Source organism: Anomalospiza imberbis, chromosome 28, assembly GCF_031753505.1.
Source record: "Anomalospiza imberbis isolate Cuckoo-Finch-1a 21T00152 chromosome 28, ASM3175350v1, whole genome shotgun sequence".
NCBI lineage: Eukaryota > Metazoa > Chordata > Aves > Passeriformes > Viduidae > Anomalospiza > Anomalospiza imberbis.
Genome location: NC_089708.1, coordinates 3,019,186 through 3,036,508, shown reverse-complemented (window position 1 = coordinate 3,036,508; position 17,323 = coordinate 3,019,186). Strand labels below are relative to the sequence as shown.

Genomic DNA, 17,323 nt, shown 5'->3' with positions numbered 1-17,323 from the left:
CTCTTGCCTCATTTAAGGAATCCCACATCTGAAGATTATGTTCTTGGCACATCCCAGTGTTGGGGTCAGGGCCTCGGAGCACTGAGCAGGGCCAGACACTGAACCAGCAGCTCCAGAAACAGGAACAGCCCAACCAGGGAAGATGAGAAAGTTCAGATGGGAAACAGAAGCACAGTCAGTTCTCCAAGGCCTGGCAGCTGGAAGCAGCAGAGCTTGGCTCCAAGCTGAGCTGCAGACCTGTTGAATTGGCCACCAGAGACGGAGCTGCAAATGCTGCTGGAACTGAGGCTGAGCCTTCCTGGTGCCTCCAGAGATGATCTTAACCCTGAATTATGAGGCAGCACAGCCCAGGGGCAACACATGATAGATGGCTACAGAATGTCCCAGGCAAGACAGACACAGATTTGATTGCCCTTATCTTGTCCCACAAAACAAAATATTGCAATTTAATGTGGAATAATTACATCCCTTTTTTTATCCTCTTGACAGTTGAGACCTCAGAGAAAAATATAAAAAATAGCTTGTCCATATTGCTTTGTTAACTATTTCAAAGGTGATTAGGACAAGATCTTTCTATATGTGACAGAAAGGATGACTGCGTTTTAAACCCATAAAGCCAATTTTACTTGCTGAGGATTTAACCATTGATTCAAGCTATGGGTGCAGTCAGCTGGAAAACCAAAGCTAAAACATTCCTGCAATAAATTCCCAATCCATAGCATGACATTTATCCCAAGAGACTTAACTTACCCCAGTGCTCACCACCCCTCATATCACGATCCATTGGCATCAGTGTTAAGTAAAGCTAACGAGAAACTGCTCAAATGTTTTGTACCATCCCATTATTTCATCTCCTCAGTTAACATTTAGACAATAATCTTTAAAATAGAACAAAAGACACACTTTAAAAAAATATTATTAATATTCTCAGCGGATTCTGATTTTGCACAATGTTGTACTTAAATTTTTATTATACTGGTCAGAAAATAATTTATCTTTTTGGAGTTAATGTATATCCTGCTTATACTTATGTCCCACAGGACATCAGATTGTCCAAAATTAGCTCTTAAAATGTCATGAACCTTTGACTCCCCAAGATGAAAAAGCCATTTATTCTTGAAATGCACCTTGATTGGTCCAACAAGACTAATTAATCATGGAAAGTTACTCCTTTAATAGACACTCCAGCATGATCAAGCAAACTTGAGGCATCTGTAGTGACAAATTTTTTGTTTGAGTTTGGGAAACCAGGTTTGGAGCAGTGTGGAGCACATCCTCCTCCTCACTGGGGCTGGTGTGTGGGAATTCTGAAAATCTGTGCCTGCCTTTGTGAGCTCTTTGTAACAGCAGTGGTTCACATGTGGTAATAAGGCTGGATGGAGCCCCTAGGTCACTGCAGCAGAGTCTGATTTGGGGAGGATGAGCCTCTAGTTTATATTTTATAACGAATACATTTGATTAATTTATAGTTTTATATTACCTCCAGTAATACTTCACGTTTCTGAAAGCAGGAGAAAGTGGTGAACAAGCCCATATTCTGAATTCCAGGCAGACTTCTGCCCAGCATACACAACCCACATCAGAATTAAAAACCAGAATGCACATCCTAGGAGCAGCTTCCAGAAGAAAGGGCTGCTCTGTACCCACTGGGAGACTGCTCAGAAAAACTCCTGCCCTACACCAGGAGTTTAGCAGGCTGCTGGCGGGTACTTCATTCATTCATTTCTGCTCTTCCAGCCTCTGCCAGTATTGTCAGAGGTGTGCACTGAGTATTTCCTGGCTCACAGCTGAGTAAAGCTGGTGTAAATCGATTGAGGAAAGCAGATGGGCATGGTCGGGGAGATCTATGGGTTCAGTGGGTTTTGCCTCTGGAAGAGAATGGGCTTCATTACACCCTGACAAATCCAGAGAATGAGAAGTATCTGCAGCAGTCTTAAAATCCTGGGAGGAGTTCTGGGTTGCTACGAGGATGCCACATTCCTGTGAAAGTCCCAGATCTTCCCGAGTCAAAAATTCCCACTGTAGCCAGCAGCCCTGCTGAAAATTGGCATTGAAATGCAGCTCCCCGGGGTCGCTCCGGCGCCTGTCCTCCCCTGGGAGCAGGGGTAGGAGTCCCCCCTGGAAGAAGCCTGCAGGGATTTGATCCCGGTAGGTGGAGGCTCACTGATGCTCTTTTGCTCACAATCGCGTTTCTGTTCCGTGAGCTGCATTCCCTGCCTGGGTGGGGCATTTCCCTACCTTCGTGCTGGGGGAATCGCCTAAGAAACAAAAAAGTCGCTGTTTCTCCCCAGACAGGAGGGCAGGGCGGGGTGTTTGTGGGGGGGGGGGATCTTCTTTCTTCTTGTGCCCCCCTCTCGTACACCTGCAGAGAGCACCCGGACAGCGTTCGAGCTCTGGAGGGAAGGCTCTGCGAGAGATGCTGCTGCCCAGGGGAAAGCACAGGCTGCCACACGGATGCAGGGGACATAAAAGCCAGCGGCTGCAGGTGGAGAGGATCCGTCCTCTCTGCAGCCTATCGCGTGCCCGAGTTCGCCCCACACAACATATATATATAAATATATCTCTATATATATGCACCCACCTTGTCATTCAGGTTCTGCAGCGCCTCCTTCCCCGTGGCACTCCTGATCTCCACCTTTCTCCCGAATTCAACAGATGGTTCCCCTCCCTTCCCGCTCTGCTTGGAGTAGACGGACTGAGCATCTGGACCCAGGTGGGCAACATCCTTCTGCTTTGCCACGACTTTGTTACATCCGCGGCCCACCGAGAGCGAGTCAAAGTCGATGGTCTTGTTCTCCAGGGAGCCTTCCACCGGGCAGAACATGCCACAGAATTTCTGCCGGGGCTTGGGACTGCCCGAGCCCAGGTTTTTGAAGAAGGCTGGCACTTCTTCTTCCTCGCCCTGCCACCCGTTCTGCTTCCTCTCTGCCATGGCTGGGGTGGTCTCCCTGCTAAGGGGGAATAATAACAGCGGTAACCAGGAGGATCCTGCACACACACACACACACACACACACACACAGAGAGAGAGAAGAGGTGGGGAGGGGGAAAAAGGAAAGCGATAGGAAAGAGACGGATCTGGGTCCTAGAGATACGGCAACATCAACTGCAAAGGGCTGTGCCCGGCAGGTCCCCTGCCCCCATCGGCACCAGCCAGCCTGTGGCTCGCTCTCTTTCTTTGATGCAGCGCAAAGTTGAGGCAAGGATGGGGCAGATCCTGCTGCAATAAAGGGAGGAGGCTTCAAGTTCCCAGCATCCAGATGAGGAGGGAGGGAAAAGGAGAGAGAGAGGGAAAAAAAAAAAAAAAAAAAAAAAAAAGCTCACTCTGCAGCAGAAACTGAGGACTGCTCCGGAAGTGATGCGAATGGTGAACTGGCAAATGGACTCGATCAGGTTGGAGCAACAGCCCCCTTCACACCCTCCCTCTCCCCCTCCCCTTCCCCGGCGTGCAGATCTCGCTGTTCCAGGAGGCTGATGGAGACCGGGCACCTCCTCCCCTCCGGCTGCTCCCCTTGCCCGGGCAGGGCAGAAAGGGGCTCTGCTTCTGTCCGTCCCCTCCTCCCACCAGCCTGTTCCCTGCCTCCCCCAGCCCAGCAATGGTGGAGTGCTCCGGGAATCCCATTGTTCCTCACTTTTCCGAGCGCCGCGGAGCCGGAGGGCGGGGGCAGCTGGGATCGCAGCTGGGTCAGTGGGGTTTAGGAGCAGAACGCTGACTCAGCTTCTTGGGGTTTCGGGCGTCGCTGGTGCACACCCTCTTCAGGGGGGAAAAAGGGCTGGGGGATGGCACTGAAGAGAGGATGAAAAAGAGACACAGATGGGAGAGGGATATGGGAACCGGGGGAGAGAGGAAAACGAGCTGGCAACCGGGACTTACCTCCAGGAGCCGAAATTATTGACCTTGCGAGTCAGTTAAGCCTCTGCAGTGCCAGGAGACCCCGGTTCCTCCCTGCGGGAGACCAGGAGAGGCAGCCAAAGGCGGCTACGGCTGAGGGCAGGTTTCTAGAGGAGGAGACACAGCAGCCCCGCGTGCTCCTTGCCCGTGGTGACAGTGACCCTGCGACGGGGGCGAGGGGAGGTGGGGGAGATGGGGACAAAGGGGACACGGGGGCAGAAGGAGGATGGGGGCAAGGGCAGGGAGGCAAAGGGAAGATGGGGGCAGAAGGGAGATGGGAGCAGAGGAACGATGGGGAGGAAAGGAGAGATGGGCTAGAGAGAAGATGGGGCAGGGGGGAGATGGGGGCGAGGAGAGGTGGGGGCACAGAAGAGACGGGGGACAAAGGGGAAATGGGGGATGGAGAGCAGATGAGGGCAGAGCGAGGATGGGGAGCAGGGCGAGGAGAGATGCAGCGCGGAGGAGATGGGGAAGAGGGAAGATGGGGCCGAGGGGTTGAGGTCAAGGGAGAGGCGGGGGCCCCGGCTGGTCCCGGCCCAGCCACCGGCGCTGTCCCTTCAGCACCAGCCGCGCCCGGCGCAGGGCGGCTCGGAGCCCGGGGGACTCTCGCTGCCCGGAGCAGCCCCTCCGCTGCCGGGCTCCAACCCAGCGCCTGCTACGCGTGTCTGGCATCCTCTGGGACTTATTCCCCGGGCTTTGTACCTAAACGAGCCGCTCCGGGGCCAGCGAGGTGGAGGGAGGGCTGGGGTCATTCCCAAAGGGACTCTTCGAGCAGAGTCCACCAGAACCTGTGAGCCTGGGAGACCCTGGGGGCGTGGGAGCAGAGCCAGTCTGGTCACAAAGGTAAGAAGTGCAGCGCACAATAGGTAGAACATGGCTGTCTCCACCTGATAATACGTTTTTCATGTGTGATTTGGGACCCTCAGGATAATCCATATGCAATATTTGTGCAGGCCAAACCCAATGGCCAGGCTGCTTATTCCCATGCATTATTCATTGATAGGCATCTTTGCACATGCATGCATTAACTGTTAATTGAGAGGCATCTGTGTCCAAATGGCTACCAAGCACCTTTGCAAGATTAAAAAAAAAAAAAACAAAAAACACTAAAAGAAATAAATCGAGGTGTATTTAAAAAATAATAATCACAGAGCCATCTCTCCCTGCAAAACCACACCCAAATCAAGGCATTTGTATCCAAAAGGTGGAAAATCACCAAAGCCAAGGTCACAACCGAGCAAAGCCCAGTAGTAAATGAACAGCACAGTGATAAAAAACTCCAGACTAAAAGGAAAAAAAAAAAAAAAAAAAGCCTGCAGCTTGGCCCTGAAGGATGAGGATGATGTGCTCTGGTAACTAATGAAGGAGGAAGGAATCCAAAGACAGGGGCTCTCCAGGGAAACAGCCCCACCTCCTTCCCCTCCTGGGATCCTCCCCGAGGACCCAAGCAGGGTTACAGCCATGCTGATCTCAGGTGCTTGCTTGGGGACTGCAGCCCAACAGATGGTCTCTCAGGTACACACAAGTGCTGTTTTATTTAAGGTTTATAAATATTAATTGCCACAGCACTGCTGCTCAGGCAGCACTGGAGCTGTGTCGAGTGTTGGTGGAGGTTCCAGCAGGAGGAAAGCCCTGGAGTGATTGTGTTGACATGTTCTGTAGTTTGCTGAGATGAAGGCAGTGGCTTTCAGGGACAGCCTGGAATCCAGCTCATTCATCCCTTGGCATAGCCCTGGAAGATGCTCAGATGGCCACAGGCACAGGCTCTGTGGAGGGGTGGGAAGGATCTGTCAGGAAAGCCAGAGGCTGTGCAGGGAACCAGACAGGAATGAAATCCTGCAGACAGCACTAAACCTCCAAATGTCTCAGAGCTGGTAAAGGTCACTGCCAGAGGCTGAGTTTTCCTGCTGTGCAGATCTGACTGTTTTACAATAACCCCACAACACACAGATAACCTCACACTGAATATCCATCTCCAAGTGCTTCCCCTTTCCACAGGCACTCGAGGACACACTCAGCAGTATTTCAGTTATCTGGGGTTTGTGTTTCTAGTTGGGCTTATGGCAATTCTGTTGACCTCACCTGTGTCTGCTGATCTGCTGAGACGCTGGCTGTACTCTCGTATCAAACCAAAGAGGATTTCAATCACCCAGAGGAAATTCAGGCATTCCAAAAAATGACTGAACTGCTAAAAGACATCCTCCTTTGGCTTTATTCTCCTTTTTGGGTATTTCACAGTGTCTGCCTACTAATTCTGTTTTTATGGTCCTGTCATGGACACTGAAAAAAAAAAATGGAGGCAATTTTAAAAAGTATCGCAGTCCAGCTCACTGTGACCCCTAGTCTGGCTCTGGCAGTGTGAGCGTGGCATAAAATAGAGGAATGGGTACGATGAACTTGCCGAAAAATAAAGATCTTTAATGGCAAAATAACAACTGCAGAAACCGCATCATCTGAGGGGCAAGATCCAAAGACCCAGGGATGTGGCAAATGCAACCAGGTATGGGGATCTTTGAGGGCAAGGGTCCAATCGTGAACTCAGAACACTACCTTATATGTACCAGAACCAAGTGAGAACAAGAACCAGAAGCCTGACCAAATACAGGATAATTCTATTAGCATACTGGCTCCCATCACCCCACTCTTCTCACCCTGACCTGGCTAGGTGTCCCCCCTTAGTATCCTGTTTCCCATGGCCTCAGGGTGATGCCTCCTGTAAATGCTGCTGAGGCAAAAGTCCCAGCTGGATGTGATTCCATAATTTTTTTTTTATTTCCACCTATGAAACCCAAGTATCAGACCTTGCAAAACTCCCAGCTGTAGCAAATTCTATCTGTTCTGTTACACTTGAACTGAAACACTTAAATGTGTCTACATGATTCCACAGCTTTATTCCTCAAATATTTCTTCCTCCAGGAAAAGTCTTAGCATGAGTAAAGATGCACCAGCCAGTGCAGTGAGAACTCAGACCCCTAAAATCACTCTGGGTTTGGGACCAGACAGAGAAATTATTGCCTACATGAGTCCCATTAAACCTCTACAATGCCTGACACACGATTCTTGTTTAAGATTCCAGAATTCTCAGTCAGATATTATCAGATTTCCATCAACTTTGTTATCATAAAGAGAATATGGGATGATGGAATTTATATTTCAATTTGAGTTCACAGCTACATAACACAGAACAATTCCTGAGTGGTAACATATGAAACCAGCAATTGGATATGCCCATGCTCTATGCACAGAAATAACAACATTTTACTGAAAAATCACTGGGAGCTGATAATCCATGTGTTTAATAATCCCATGGGGTTTCTATTTTCACTGAGAACCACATAAATGACTTTGAGAATGACACTAACCCTCATTTGAATTTCATAAACCTGGCGTCAATATGAAAATTCCTCAGAAAATTGCTCATACTTGGCCCTACAAAGGTGGGGAAACACTGGAGAAACCTAAGCACAACCTTAGAAATGAATCAGGGCAGTTGGAATCACACTGGCAGCTTCAGTCTCCATGGAGCAGCTTTTTATTCTGCTCCTGTAATGAGCATTAATTAGTTCTTGCTGTATCAGTTATAGGGGTGTGAGAGCAGAATAAGCCGAATGCTTATTTGCAGATAAACCATTTAGCAACACATGAAAATGGGATAAATTTATAATATAGTATGTGGATATATCAATTGATAAAAGGAACAAAAGAGGGAAACTAAGTAGAAACACTTCTTCAGATTTTCTTAACATCTTAAAACTCTGGACACCTTGGAGCAAGTGACTTCCAACAGGAATAACACTCAGAAAAGTGATGAATGGAGCGCTTACCTGAAACTGCAGAGGAGAGTGGCAGAATTGGCCTAATTTAAGATCCTTTTATGCTCCTGCACAAAAGTCCTGAGCGCCATAAGTACTCCCTGACTTCAGCACTGAGCACCCCATGAAAGGAGACAATCCCTGTCTAGGGATTTGCCTTGGCAGAGATGAGGAGAAGGACGGCATGAAGAGCCTGGATTGCTCAATTTTCTTTTGCAAAAATAACTTTACACTGAGAGAAAGGAAATGTGAGCACAAAGATAGGTAGTGGGCTGCCTCCTTGTCAAACAAGGGGAAAATTGTCTCTTTACTCTCATACTGAGATTTCCTTTGTGCACAGAACCCTGGAATCTGACTGGAAAACCCTGTGCCACACCAATGGTGATCAGCAATTTCAATCTCCTGTTCCATCTGGCCAAGAAATCCCAGCTTTTACAAGAGTCTGGAGTGGCAGGACAAAGGGGAATGGCTTTAAACTGACAGAGAGCAGTTTTAGATTGGATATTAGGAAAAAATTCCTTTCTGTGAGAGTGGTGAGGGAGTGGACAGAATTCTAGAGCAGCTGTGGCTGCCCCTGGATTCCTGGAAGTGTTCAAGGCCAGGCTGGACAGGGCCTGGAGCAACCTGGGACAGAGGAAGGTGTCCCTGCCCAAGGCACGGGGTGAGATTGGGTGGGATTTAAGGTTTCTTCCCACCCAAATTGCTCTGGGGTTCTCTGATTCCACTCCTCCTGAATGAAATGTCTAATGGTGCTTTATTCCATTCCATCCTCACAGTTACTTCCAAGAGAACAATTAAACTTGATTTGATTTAGAAACAAGGCAATATGAGCTCTATGTTGCTTTGTCTTCCATCCTTAGGTGAGATAATTGCTGCAAATCCAGGATTTTCTTCATTATTTAACAATTAAGAACACAGACAGAAATTACAGCAGTATATTCCACCACTAAATTGCTATTATTAAACTAAATGACAGCAACTACTTCCAAATCTGGGGCTCTTCCTATTGCAAATAATTAATTATTATACTTCCAGTGGGCGCAAGATTTATCATGCAAGGCAGGGTCCCAGTGAAATTTGGGTATTTGCAGAAGCAGAACTCCACTGAGTCAATTCTCCAGTGAAAATGTGCAAAGAAACCTGGCACAAGCCACTGTGGTAATTTAAGGGATGGCTTAGAGAGCTCCAGCCTGGATCTCTGTAGAGGATGATCTGTAAGGTCTCTTCCAACCCAAACCACTCTGATTCTCAAAGAGAAGCTCAACAAAGCTTGAATATAAATCAACGACATTTTAGGGATGCTCAGAGCAAGGATTTCTTTTAGGCTGTGCTGAATTCTGCAACCAGCACTGCTTACAAAGTTATGCAGCCCTTAAAAGCATCAACTTGTTGCATGTGGCATTGCAATAATCTTAATTCCCCTGCCTGGCCAGAAGCTGGGAAAGGCACCTTCCCTCTTTCTGTGTGTTGCCTCACCCATTGCTGCTCCCTGCATCCCACCCTGGCATTTGAATTTTCTAAGGCACAGGCACATGATCAAGATGTGGCAATGAATAGCTGCCATTTCCAGAATATTCCTTGAGTATTATAAATCAAATCAAATCCTAAAATGCTTAATTGGATTGGAAATTGTTCTGGCAGAGCACAAAATCTGAAAGACCAAGTTGTCCATAGAGAAATCATTAGCCAACTTCCCTTTGGGATATGATAATTGCTGGAGTGGCTGACAGCTTTTCTTGGCGGTGAGCACTCAAAGATGAGACACATTATTTCAGGAACATTAAAGACCAGCAGAAAGTCTTTTGATAAATGAATACAGTCCATTCAAATGCTGAGACAAAGATAATTTTTTCCCATGGTCCTTTTTACTTCTGTTTATCCTGTGCCTCACTTTTCCTTTATGTTTTTTTCCTCAGTGACCTCAGCTAATATAAAGTAGCCCTAGCAAATTTCTGCCACTCAGATTTTGTTGCCAGTGGGTTTTAGTCCATGCAAACAGTTTTGGTCCCTGCAATAGTACAAAACTGAGTCAATTACCAGAAGATTTTCCAAAGGCCCAAATGGAAATGAGGCCCACAATACTCAGTGACTTCCAGAGGGAGTGGAGACCCTCATTGCTATCAAAATCTCTCCTGACTAATCCAGCATGTGAAAGGTACCAACCCACCCTAAAATCAGATTTTTCTCAGCTGTTCCTAGGATGATCATGGACAGAAGCAACGGGAATATCTCTGAAATGTTCAGTATTTAAGACAGAATTTCTAAAATTGTTGATTTCCTTGAGATCCATAAGTGTCCTGTGACATTTGGAAGCCCCACCACAGCTGAATTACAGCTGATGACTGAGATATGCTTCTTCCAGACAGTGTCATTAAGAGAACTCACCCATCTAACCACAAAAAGGCAGCATTAAATATTAACATTTCCTCGAACTCCTCTCTCAGAATATGACAGCTCCTGGCTCACCATCACTGACATTCGTGTGGAGCTGGTACTGGGCAGGAAATAGCCATTGATCTGGGGACTGGAAATTGTCTGAAGTTTTTCCAGCATTGTCTCAAAAGAAGCCAGAATGGATAATGGCAACATTTACTATTGGAACATGGCTTAAAATCTGACCTTCCAAGGCAGGGAGAACTGGCCAAAAAGGACAGAGGAATGAGTGAATATCAGTTTATGTCCTGTAACTGGGATCTCCTGACTGCTCCCCACCTCCCCAGATAAGGTCTTCTCTTGCAGACATGCCAGAGCTGTGCTCCATGTGACTTCACACACCTTCCAAGGGCTACGTTAATAAATAATGATGTCAAAAATAATGGCAAGGGTCATAAAGCACAGCTTGGCCTGTGAGTATTTCACCTGCTTGACTTTGAGTGCTGGCAGCTCCCTGGGTTCCTCTGAGACAGGGCACAACAGCACTAAAAATAAAAATCAGATGTAAATTCCACAGGAGAAGGAGCCCAGGCTCATGAAAAAAAAATTATTCTTGGATTAACATACTGCAACTGAATCAGGGGTGAAGCCCAGCTTCACCTTTCCTTTCAGCTGCTCTGGAATTGCTCTCTCCTGTCCCTGTTCTTCCCTAGCAATTCTTACAGCACTTCCCATTCAGTGAAATGTGCCTCTCCTTACTTAAATATAACATAGTGATATCCTGGAACATCACCTGCCATGTGATACTAACATTACAGGATGCTGGGCTCAGGGAAGGCTTCCTTGGGCACTGGAGCCAGTTTTGAGCACCCAGAGGCAGCAACAGAAGCCCCACTTGGCTCAGAGCTGAGAATATTCATCACACATTCACACAGGCACATCCCACCAGCACAGAAATCCCTCCCCTCTCCCTTGTGAGAAGTTCATTGTGGATGTCTAAGCTCCACAAGCTGAAAGAAAAGAAGGGGAGGGCCCATCAGGCCCCAGGGGAGGAAGGAATGCTGGATGAAAATGCCCAGGTGAGTTCAGAAGGTGTGGCTTGTGCTGATGGTTCTGTTTATCAGCTTCACAGGCTGGAATCTCTACCAGTTCACGGCACAAAAGCATCTTACCATTAAGCTGCATTAAGCAGCTTCACCTTGTATTTGGGGATGGCTTTAGAGCCTATTTTAAATGCAGGGCACCTCTCTGCACAGGTAGGCTCCGAAAAACAGCCCTGAATGCCCTGCTGGTTTACATGCACACAATCACTGACCTGGTGAACCCAGGTGGAGGAGAGGAAAAATGTCTTGAGTCCATTGATAGAGGTAAACAGTCTGTCCTGCTTTATTCTGCAATAAAAATGCCAACCAGAGACAGTAACAGACAAGAAAGAACTGCTGCACTGGAAATCCAATGGCTATGGCTAAAATGGGCCATAGTGCCAGATTGGTACCAATTCCAACTGGAAAAAAATGGGAAATAACTACACAAAACAGATTTTCAAGCAGTGCAACTCTTTCAAGTGAAACAGAAGGAACGAAAGCTTCATATATGCTTCACATTATTATTGCAGCAGGTCATGAGCTGTATAATATTATAAACATACACAGAAGCAGCAGCCTTTCCCAAAGGCCTCAATCAAAGATTTTCTTGATGATCAGTGTTCTCATGGAACTGGAATTTGGTTCAAAATCAGAAAGAAGAACAGGGACGACAAACAGTTAAATAAAAACTTCATGCTGAAAATTTGCGCTGAAAATTTTCTGCTGAAAATATCAAAGCAAAAATCAAACCAAGTCATTAAACCCCATATAAGAAAAACTTCTATTTTCCCTCTTGTTTTCACAAAGATTTCTCTCCTCTCCACGTGTGATGTCTGGGAGAGCCAGTGCTAACTGGAAAGACACCTTAGTGTTGCTGAATTTTAATATAAAGCTAAGAAGAAGCTTCAAGCTTCAATTTCAAGCAGTGATGTGCCCTGGGCTGTCTCTGCACTGTTCAGGTTCTTCATTTTGCTGACACAGCTTGAAAACCCAATCAGGCCATGCTGCCCAGCAGGAGAGCCCAGGCCCCTCTGAAAAGCCTTCATCTCAGCACTCGCACACAGCCCCAAAAACCATTTGTCATTTCTGAAAATCTCATCTCATTACATTTTAAACAGTCCCACAGACAAAGGCAGCATTATTGGCCTCACTGTGCACATGGGAAATGAGGCATAGAAATTCAAATTCACCTCCAACCACAGCAACAGCCTGGGACAGAGCAAGACACTGGGCCAGGCTCCTGTTTCGTGCAGCCAGCCCTGTTTGGGGATCCTCCTCCACCACTGCTCTGCCCTCACAGTTTCCAGTCCCTATTTCCAGGCAGGAATAGCATCAGTGGTAAGAAAAGGGACTAAATGGACTAACAGCCCTGAAGCCTCAGATCTCTTTGTGCTGCTCTGCACAAAGTCTGGGGCGTTGCTGTTGCTGCTGCCATGAACCAACATCCTCATGTTGCACTTATTAAATAAATCTAATCTTATTAAACTGCATTACAAGCTTTTATTTCATAAATCTGTTTGCCTTACAGATCACCCAGAGAGTTAACTCCTGCCTGGGCTCTGCTTTTCCTCTCCATAACCTTGCAGAAGGCACTCCTGACAAACCAGACATCCCTGTGATTCCATTGCTGCCAAGTTGGAGCACTTGGAATGGGCCACAGGGAGGGTGGGAGCATCCAGGATGCTTCTTTAGCATCCCATAAACTTGGTACCAGTGTTTCAAAAAGAGTACAAGTTGCATTCCCTTCAATATGTGCTTTACACATGGAAAGATTTGTTTAAAATCACCCAAAACCCCTGCTGGAATGAAAACACAGAGTATCACTAACTCTTGGAGGGGAGCAGTACCAGGAGGTGCAGAATTTCTGTTACATTTTGTGCAAAATGGCCTTTACTGGCCTGGTGTGCTGGCATTTTGTTTTAAAGATCTGAGGTCAACTCCAAACAATCTGTTAAATAAAATTGAGTGAATCAAAATGTAAAGTTTCAGGTTTCCATCTGATAGGGAACGTCTCCTCTGGAGGCCAAGCAGGTTGAATTGAACTTTTGTAGGATCAAAGAAAATATTTGCAAGAGGAAAAGTTCTGACTTCAAAATTAGGAGCTGCAGTTTAAGAATCACTTAACTACCTGCAAAGATAATTTGAATAAATATTTTATAAATATTTTATAAATGTTTTGATAACTTGAGTAAATTGATACATCGATCTTTTAATTCATTAATTCTTTAGTGGATAGAAAATTAGATGTGGAGATTAAAGACAAAAAGACATAATAACAAAATTAACTACTTAAGATGTGTACTGCATTAGGCACTAATTAATCAGCTTCTCAAAAATCAGGTTTAAGAAATACTAGTGCTAAGACAAGCAGTTATTTACTAATAAGAACATGTACACAACTCAGCACCAACAGAATTACCTGAAATATCATCAACATCAGAAAATCCATGAAAGTCCCGTCAATTTGGTGGAGCAGGATTTTAAAGCACATCATTTTTCAGTGTATCTCTCTCGTTCAACTCAAGAGAGGACACGTTCCCTGAGCCCAAAATATATTCCCACTCTCTAACTTTAACAAACAGCAGTAGAAACTAAGTTAAGAAGAATGTTTCACCAGTACCTGGGGGGAATAAATGATTGGGTCTGATAGAAAAGATGCTCTGACTGAGGATAAATTGCAGGGTGCTGGGAGGAAACAGTCACCACTATCTCTAGGAATAATTAAGTTGGGAAGCTGAGTTTGATTCCTTATGAGAACACAAGGAATGTGGTCACCGGAAACCTGTCCCCTCCTTGGAGATGGATCAGTCTCTCTCACCTGTGACTTTCTCTCCCATCGTGGTTCTTTTGGGAGTTCCTGTGTGCGTGCAGCCTTTAGCACTGGGTCATTTTCAAGGTTATTTGAGTTCTGTCCTAAACAAAGACCATTAATGTGACAGCAAGGGCCAATTTCTGAGCTCCTTCCCCAGTTCTAGGGGAGTCTCTCGTCCTTCAGCTTGAACAAGCCTCGTCCCTCCGGTGGGACACGTCTGTTAACTGGCATGGATAACATCGAGCCTCTGCTCCCACCGGTTACAGGACAGACCATCCCTGATCTCTGATGTTTTCCATGGCAGCAACAGCTCCCAGAGGGAGAGCAATGCTGGCAGAAGGAAAAGAGCTGCATTGTGTCTGGAGAGGGGACGTCTGCATCGTGATAAAGGAGCACAAAGTCAGTCTTCAGAGCACTGGCAGCTGCTGAACCTACTGGCTCTAGTTCATCCTGCAAAAACACCACTGTAAGCTGCTATCTCCCCAGAATGGCCACCAGCATTCCCTCCTGTGAAGATCCAACTGTACAAAGCTCCCAAATTTCCCCTCTTTGTGTGCCGTGGACATACGGTTCATTGTGGAGTGTGCAGAGACAAAGGAAGAAAGCACAAGCTCACAAAGGAACCCCCGGCTAAAAAGCGCTGTGCACTCAGGGGTTAAAAAGGAAAGCGAGCTGTGAGGATGTTTGGAACAGCAGGGCATCAGCTGGAGCCGGCACGGAGGCTTTCCCACTGCCATTCATAACAAAATCAGGAGGCAGAAAGTTACTATAGCAATGGCAGCAGAATGCAGCTCTTGAGAGGCCAGAGAGCTCCTGCAGACACCGGGGCTCTGTGTCCCCGTCCTGCAGGGCTGCAAACTCCCATCAGCTCCACTGCACCAACATACCCTCCTCTCCATGAAATTCGCACTGTAGATTATTTAGATTATTGAATTTTAGCTTAAACCTCACTGAAACGAGGCCCAGCTAAAGACAAAGCACAGCCATCCACCCCCTCACTCTCCAGGTGCTGAAGCAGACAAAAAAATCACCCCTTTCTGCACAATAAAAAGATTGGGTTCACTTTATATGACAAACAGCTCTGGGCAATAAAACCATCCGTGGGTACAGACCCCCTCCCTAATGCCCTTTTCCAGGCAGTTTATCAGCTGTGGATTTATCCACTTCCAGCAGGTTAAAGCTGTGCTGGTGGTGGCACGTTATCCCACCAGCCAGCAGTGTGACAAAGGTGGCACAAGGGATTCTCAGGTGTCCAGGACCAGCTCCAAACCTGGCCATGAGGTTCCTGCAGAGCTGGATTTAGCAACCGACTCAGCCCCTGGGCCTGGGTTTGACACAACTTCAGCAGCACCTGGATGGGGCTCGTGTGAAATGAATGCAACGCTGTTGGGTCAGCTCCAGGAGTCACAGTTTCCACGTGTGCTGGCACAAAACTGAGCCCATCTCCCAGCAGATCCGATTGTCCCCACATAAACACGGGAGAGCCCTGGGGAATGCTGATCCAGAAGGACTGGCTGGGACAGAGAGCAGCCCCCTGAAATTGTAAGAAACTCCAAAGCTAAGGTCTGGTTCAGATACATCCATGTAAGATAATCTCCCTGCTCCACAGATCGTTCCCTAGAATTCTGTATTGACCAAGAGAGATGCTGAAGGGATATTCAGTGAAAAGAAAGACATGATCAGCCAAAGAATATCACAGAGTGAATGTAAATCAAAGCAGCCACAATACCTGTTCACCCCCGCGGCTTTTAACAGATGATGGGAACACAAAAATGGCTTAAAACACTCCTTGTATCTCCCTCCTGTTTATCCCCACGTCCAACTGAGTGGTTCAAATCAGACCCAGAGGAATTTTCCCATTCAGGGAAGGCTTTGGGCTACATTTCCTCCCTCTATTAATAAACAGTTGCTGTCTGAGTTCTGCCAAAAATTCACAGTGTAAAAATGGAGCAAGCTGGGACCACTTTAGCCAAAAATCTTGCAATCTCTATTTTCATTTCTGGATTAGCAGAACCAGACTCTTTCACCGGTTGTGAAGCAATGACCCCACCAGCAATGACCATCCATCCCCATCTTGTCCAGCTTCCACACAGCACCACTGACACCCTCCCTGATGACTTTGTCTGCCTCAGATGTCTCACCTTGTCTTCTGTAATTTTTAATGCTGACCATTCTGCACACAAAATGGGGGGCTGCTGCAAGCACTGATTTCCAAACAGGCCACGTTGCCTTGGTTACCCATTGCCAAGCCTCTCCCAGAATCTGCCTTTGCCTTGCATTGCTCCTGTTTTCCATGTTACTGAGGAATTTCTGCTCTCACACAGCTGGATTTACATGAATCAAATAAATAAAAAACCTGAGGGAAATGCCCTTGGATGTGTATCATTTGTGAAGTCTTGTACAAATCCCCGTCAGAGACAACAAAACCAGCAGCAGAGGATGCACTGCTGTATCAGTTTGGCCACAAAGTAGGTCTCAGAGCACTCTAGGCTCAGCCTGTGTCCTCCTCCCGAGGAGCTGGAGCTGACACAACTCTGTTGTCCATTAGTGGCAAGACAGAACTAAAATTAGGGCGCCACTGGTGCTGCCTGTGCCCAAAGCCCTTGGCTGCCTCTGCCCCAAAGCCCAAAATCCAAAGAAGGCAAGGGAGGAAAGAAATCCCTTTGTGCTGATTTTACAGAGGGAGAAGCAGGATTGTCAGATTTCAGGGTTACAAGCAGGTCTCTGGCAAGTGGTGGGGTGTGTTTGGCACCAAGACTCACACCGGGGTGGGTTCAGGGTGCTGAACACTCATCAGCACAGCACAGACCAAAATTACTCACAGAGATTCATCACAGGCTGCTTTGGACAAACAGACACATTGAGAAAAACTTGGATGTGTCAGTGGGTAAACCCAAAGAAGAAGAAAAAACCAAATCCAACAAAAGCAGCGCTCACAGTTTCTGTTCGCTATCCTCCTGTTCCTAGAAATCCGCTATTTTCTGTAGCCATAGTTAAAAATAACACCTGATTAAAATTTTCAACACTGTCTGGGAGAATTAAATCAGAGCTCACTAAAATGTTAATATTTACTGAGAAAGGTCTCTGCATTCTTCTGTGTAGAGAGCAAGTTATATTTGGTTAATCCCATTTTTGGAAAGTACAGGCGACATTTTCAGCACTGTAAACCAAAGGGCTATTCCTATATATGTTTATGATATTTGTAATTGTCATATCAAGTGAAAATCATTTAAGAATGTGAAATAAATAAGATATCCTGCAGCACTCCTGCTCCATCTATATTGAGTTGTAAAGGCCACCTCTAAGGCTTTCAGTGTTGAATCTTAATTGGATCTTCCAGACAGAAGCAA

The 17,323-nt window shown here is 46.6% G+C and overlaps 1 protein-coding gene across 3 annotated transcripts in view; it reads right to left on the bottom strand.

Annotated features, from left to right (window-relative positions):
• DPYSL2 (dihydropyrimidinase like 2) overlaps positions 1-3,408 on the bottom strand; it is a 52,902-nt gene extending 49,494 nt beyond the window's left edge. Inside the window, exons 1-2 of one of the 3 annotated variants that reach the window (XM_068174529.1) lie at positions 3,324-3,408; positions 2,582-2,948 (exon numbers count right to left, since the gene is read on the bottom strand). In XM_068174529.1, the coding sequence (XP_068030630.1) occupies positions 2,582-2,932 (351 nt within the window). In that variant the 5' untranslated portion in view covers positions 2,933-2,948; positions 3,324-3,408. Of the gene's footprint in view, positions 1-2,581; positions 2,959-3,323 lie in introns of those variants that run through there. The other 2 variants (XM_068174528.1, XM_068174527.1) reach the window with 2 other exon arrangements.
• Positions 3,409-17,323: the final 13,915 nt, after the last annotated feature.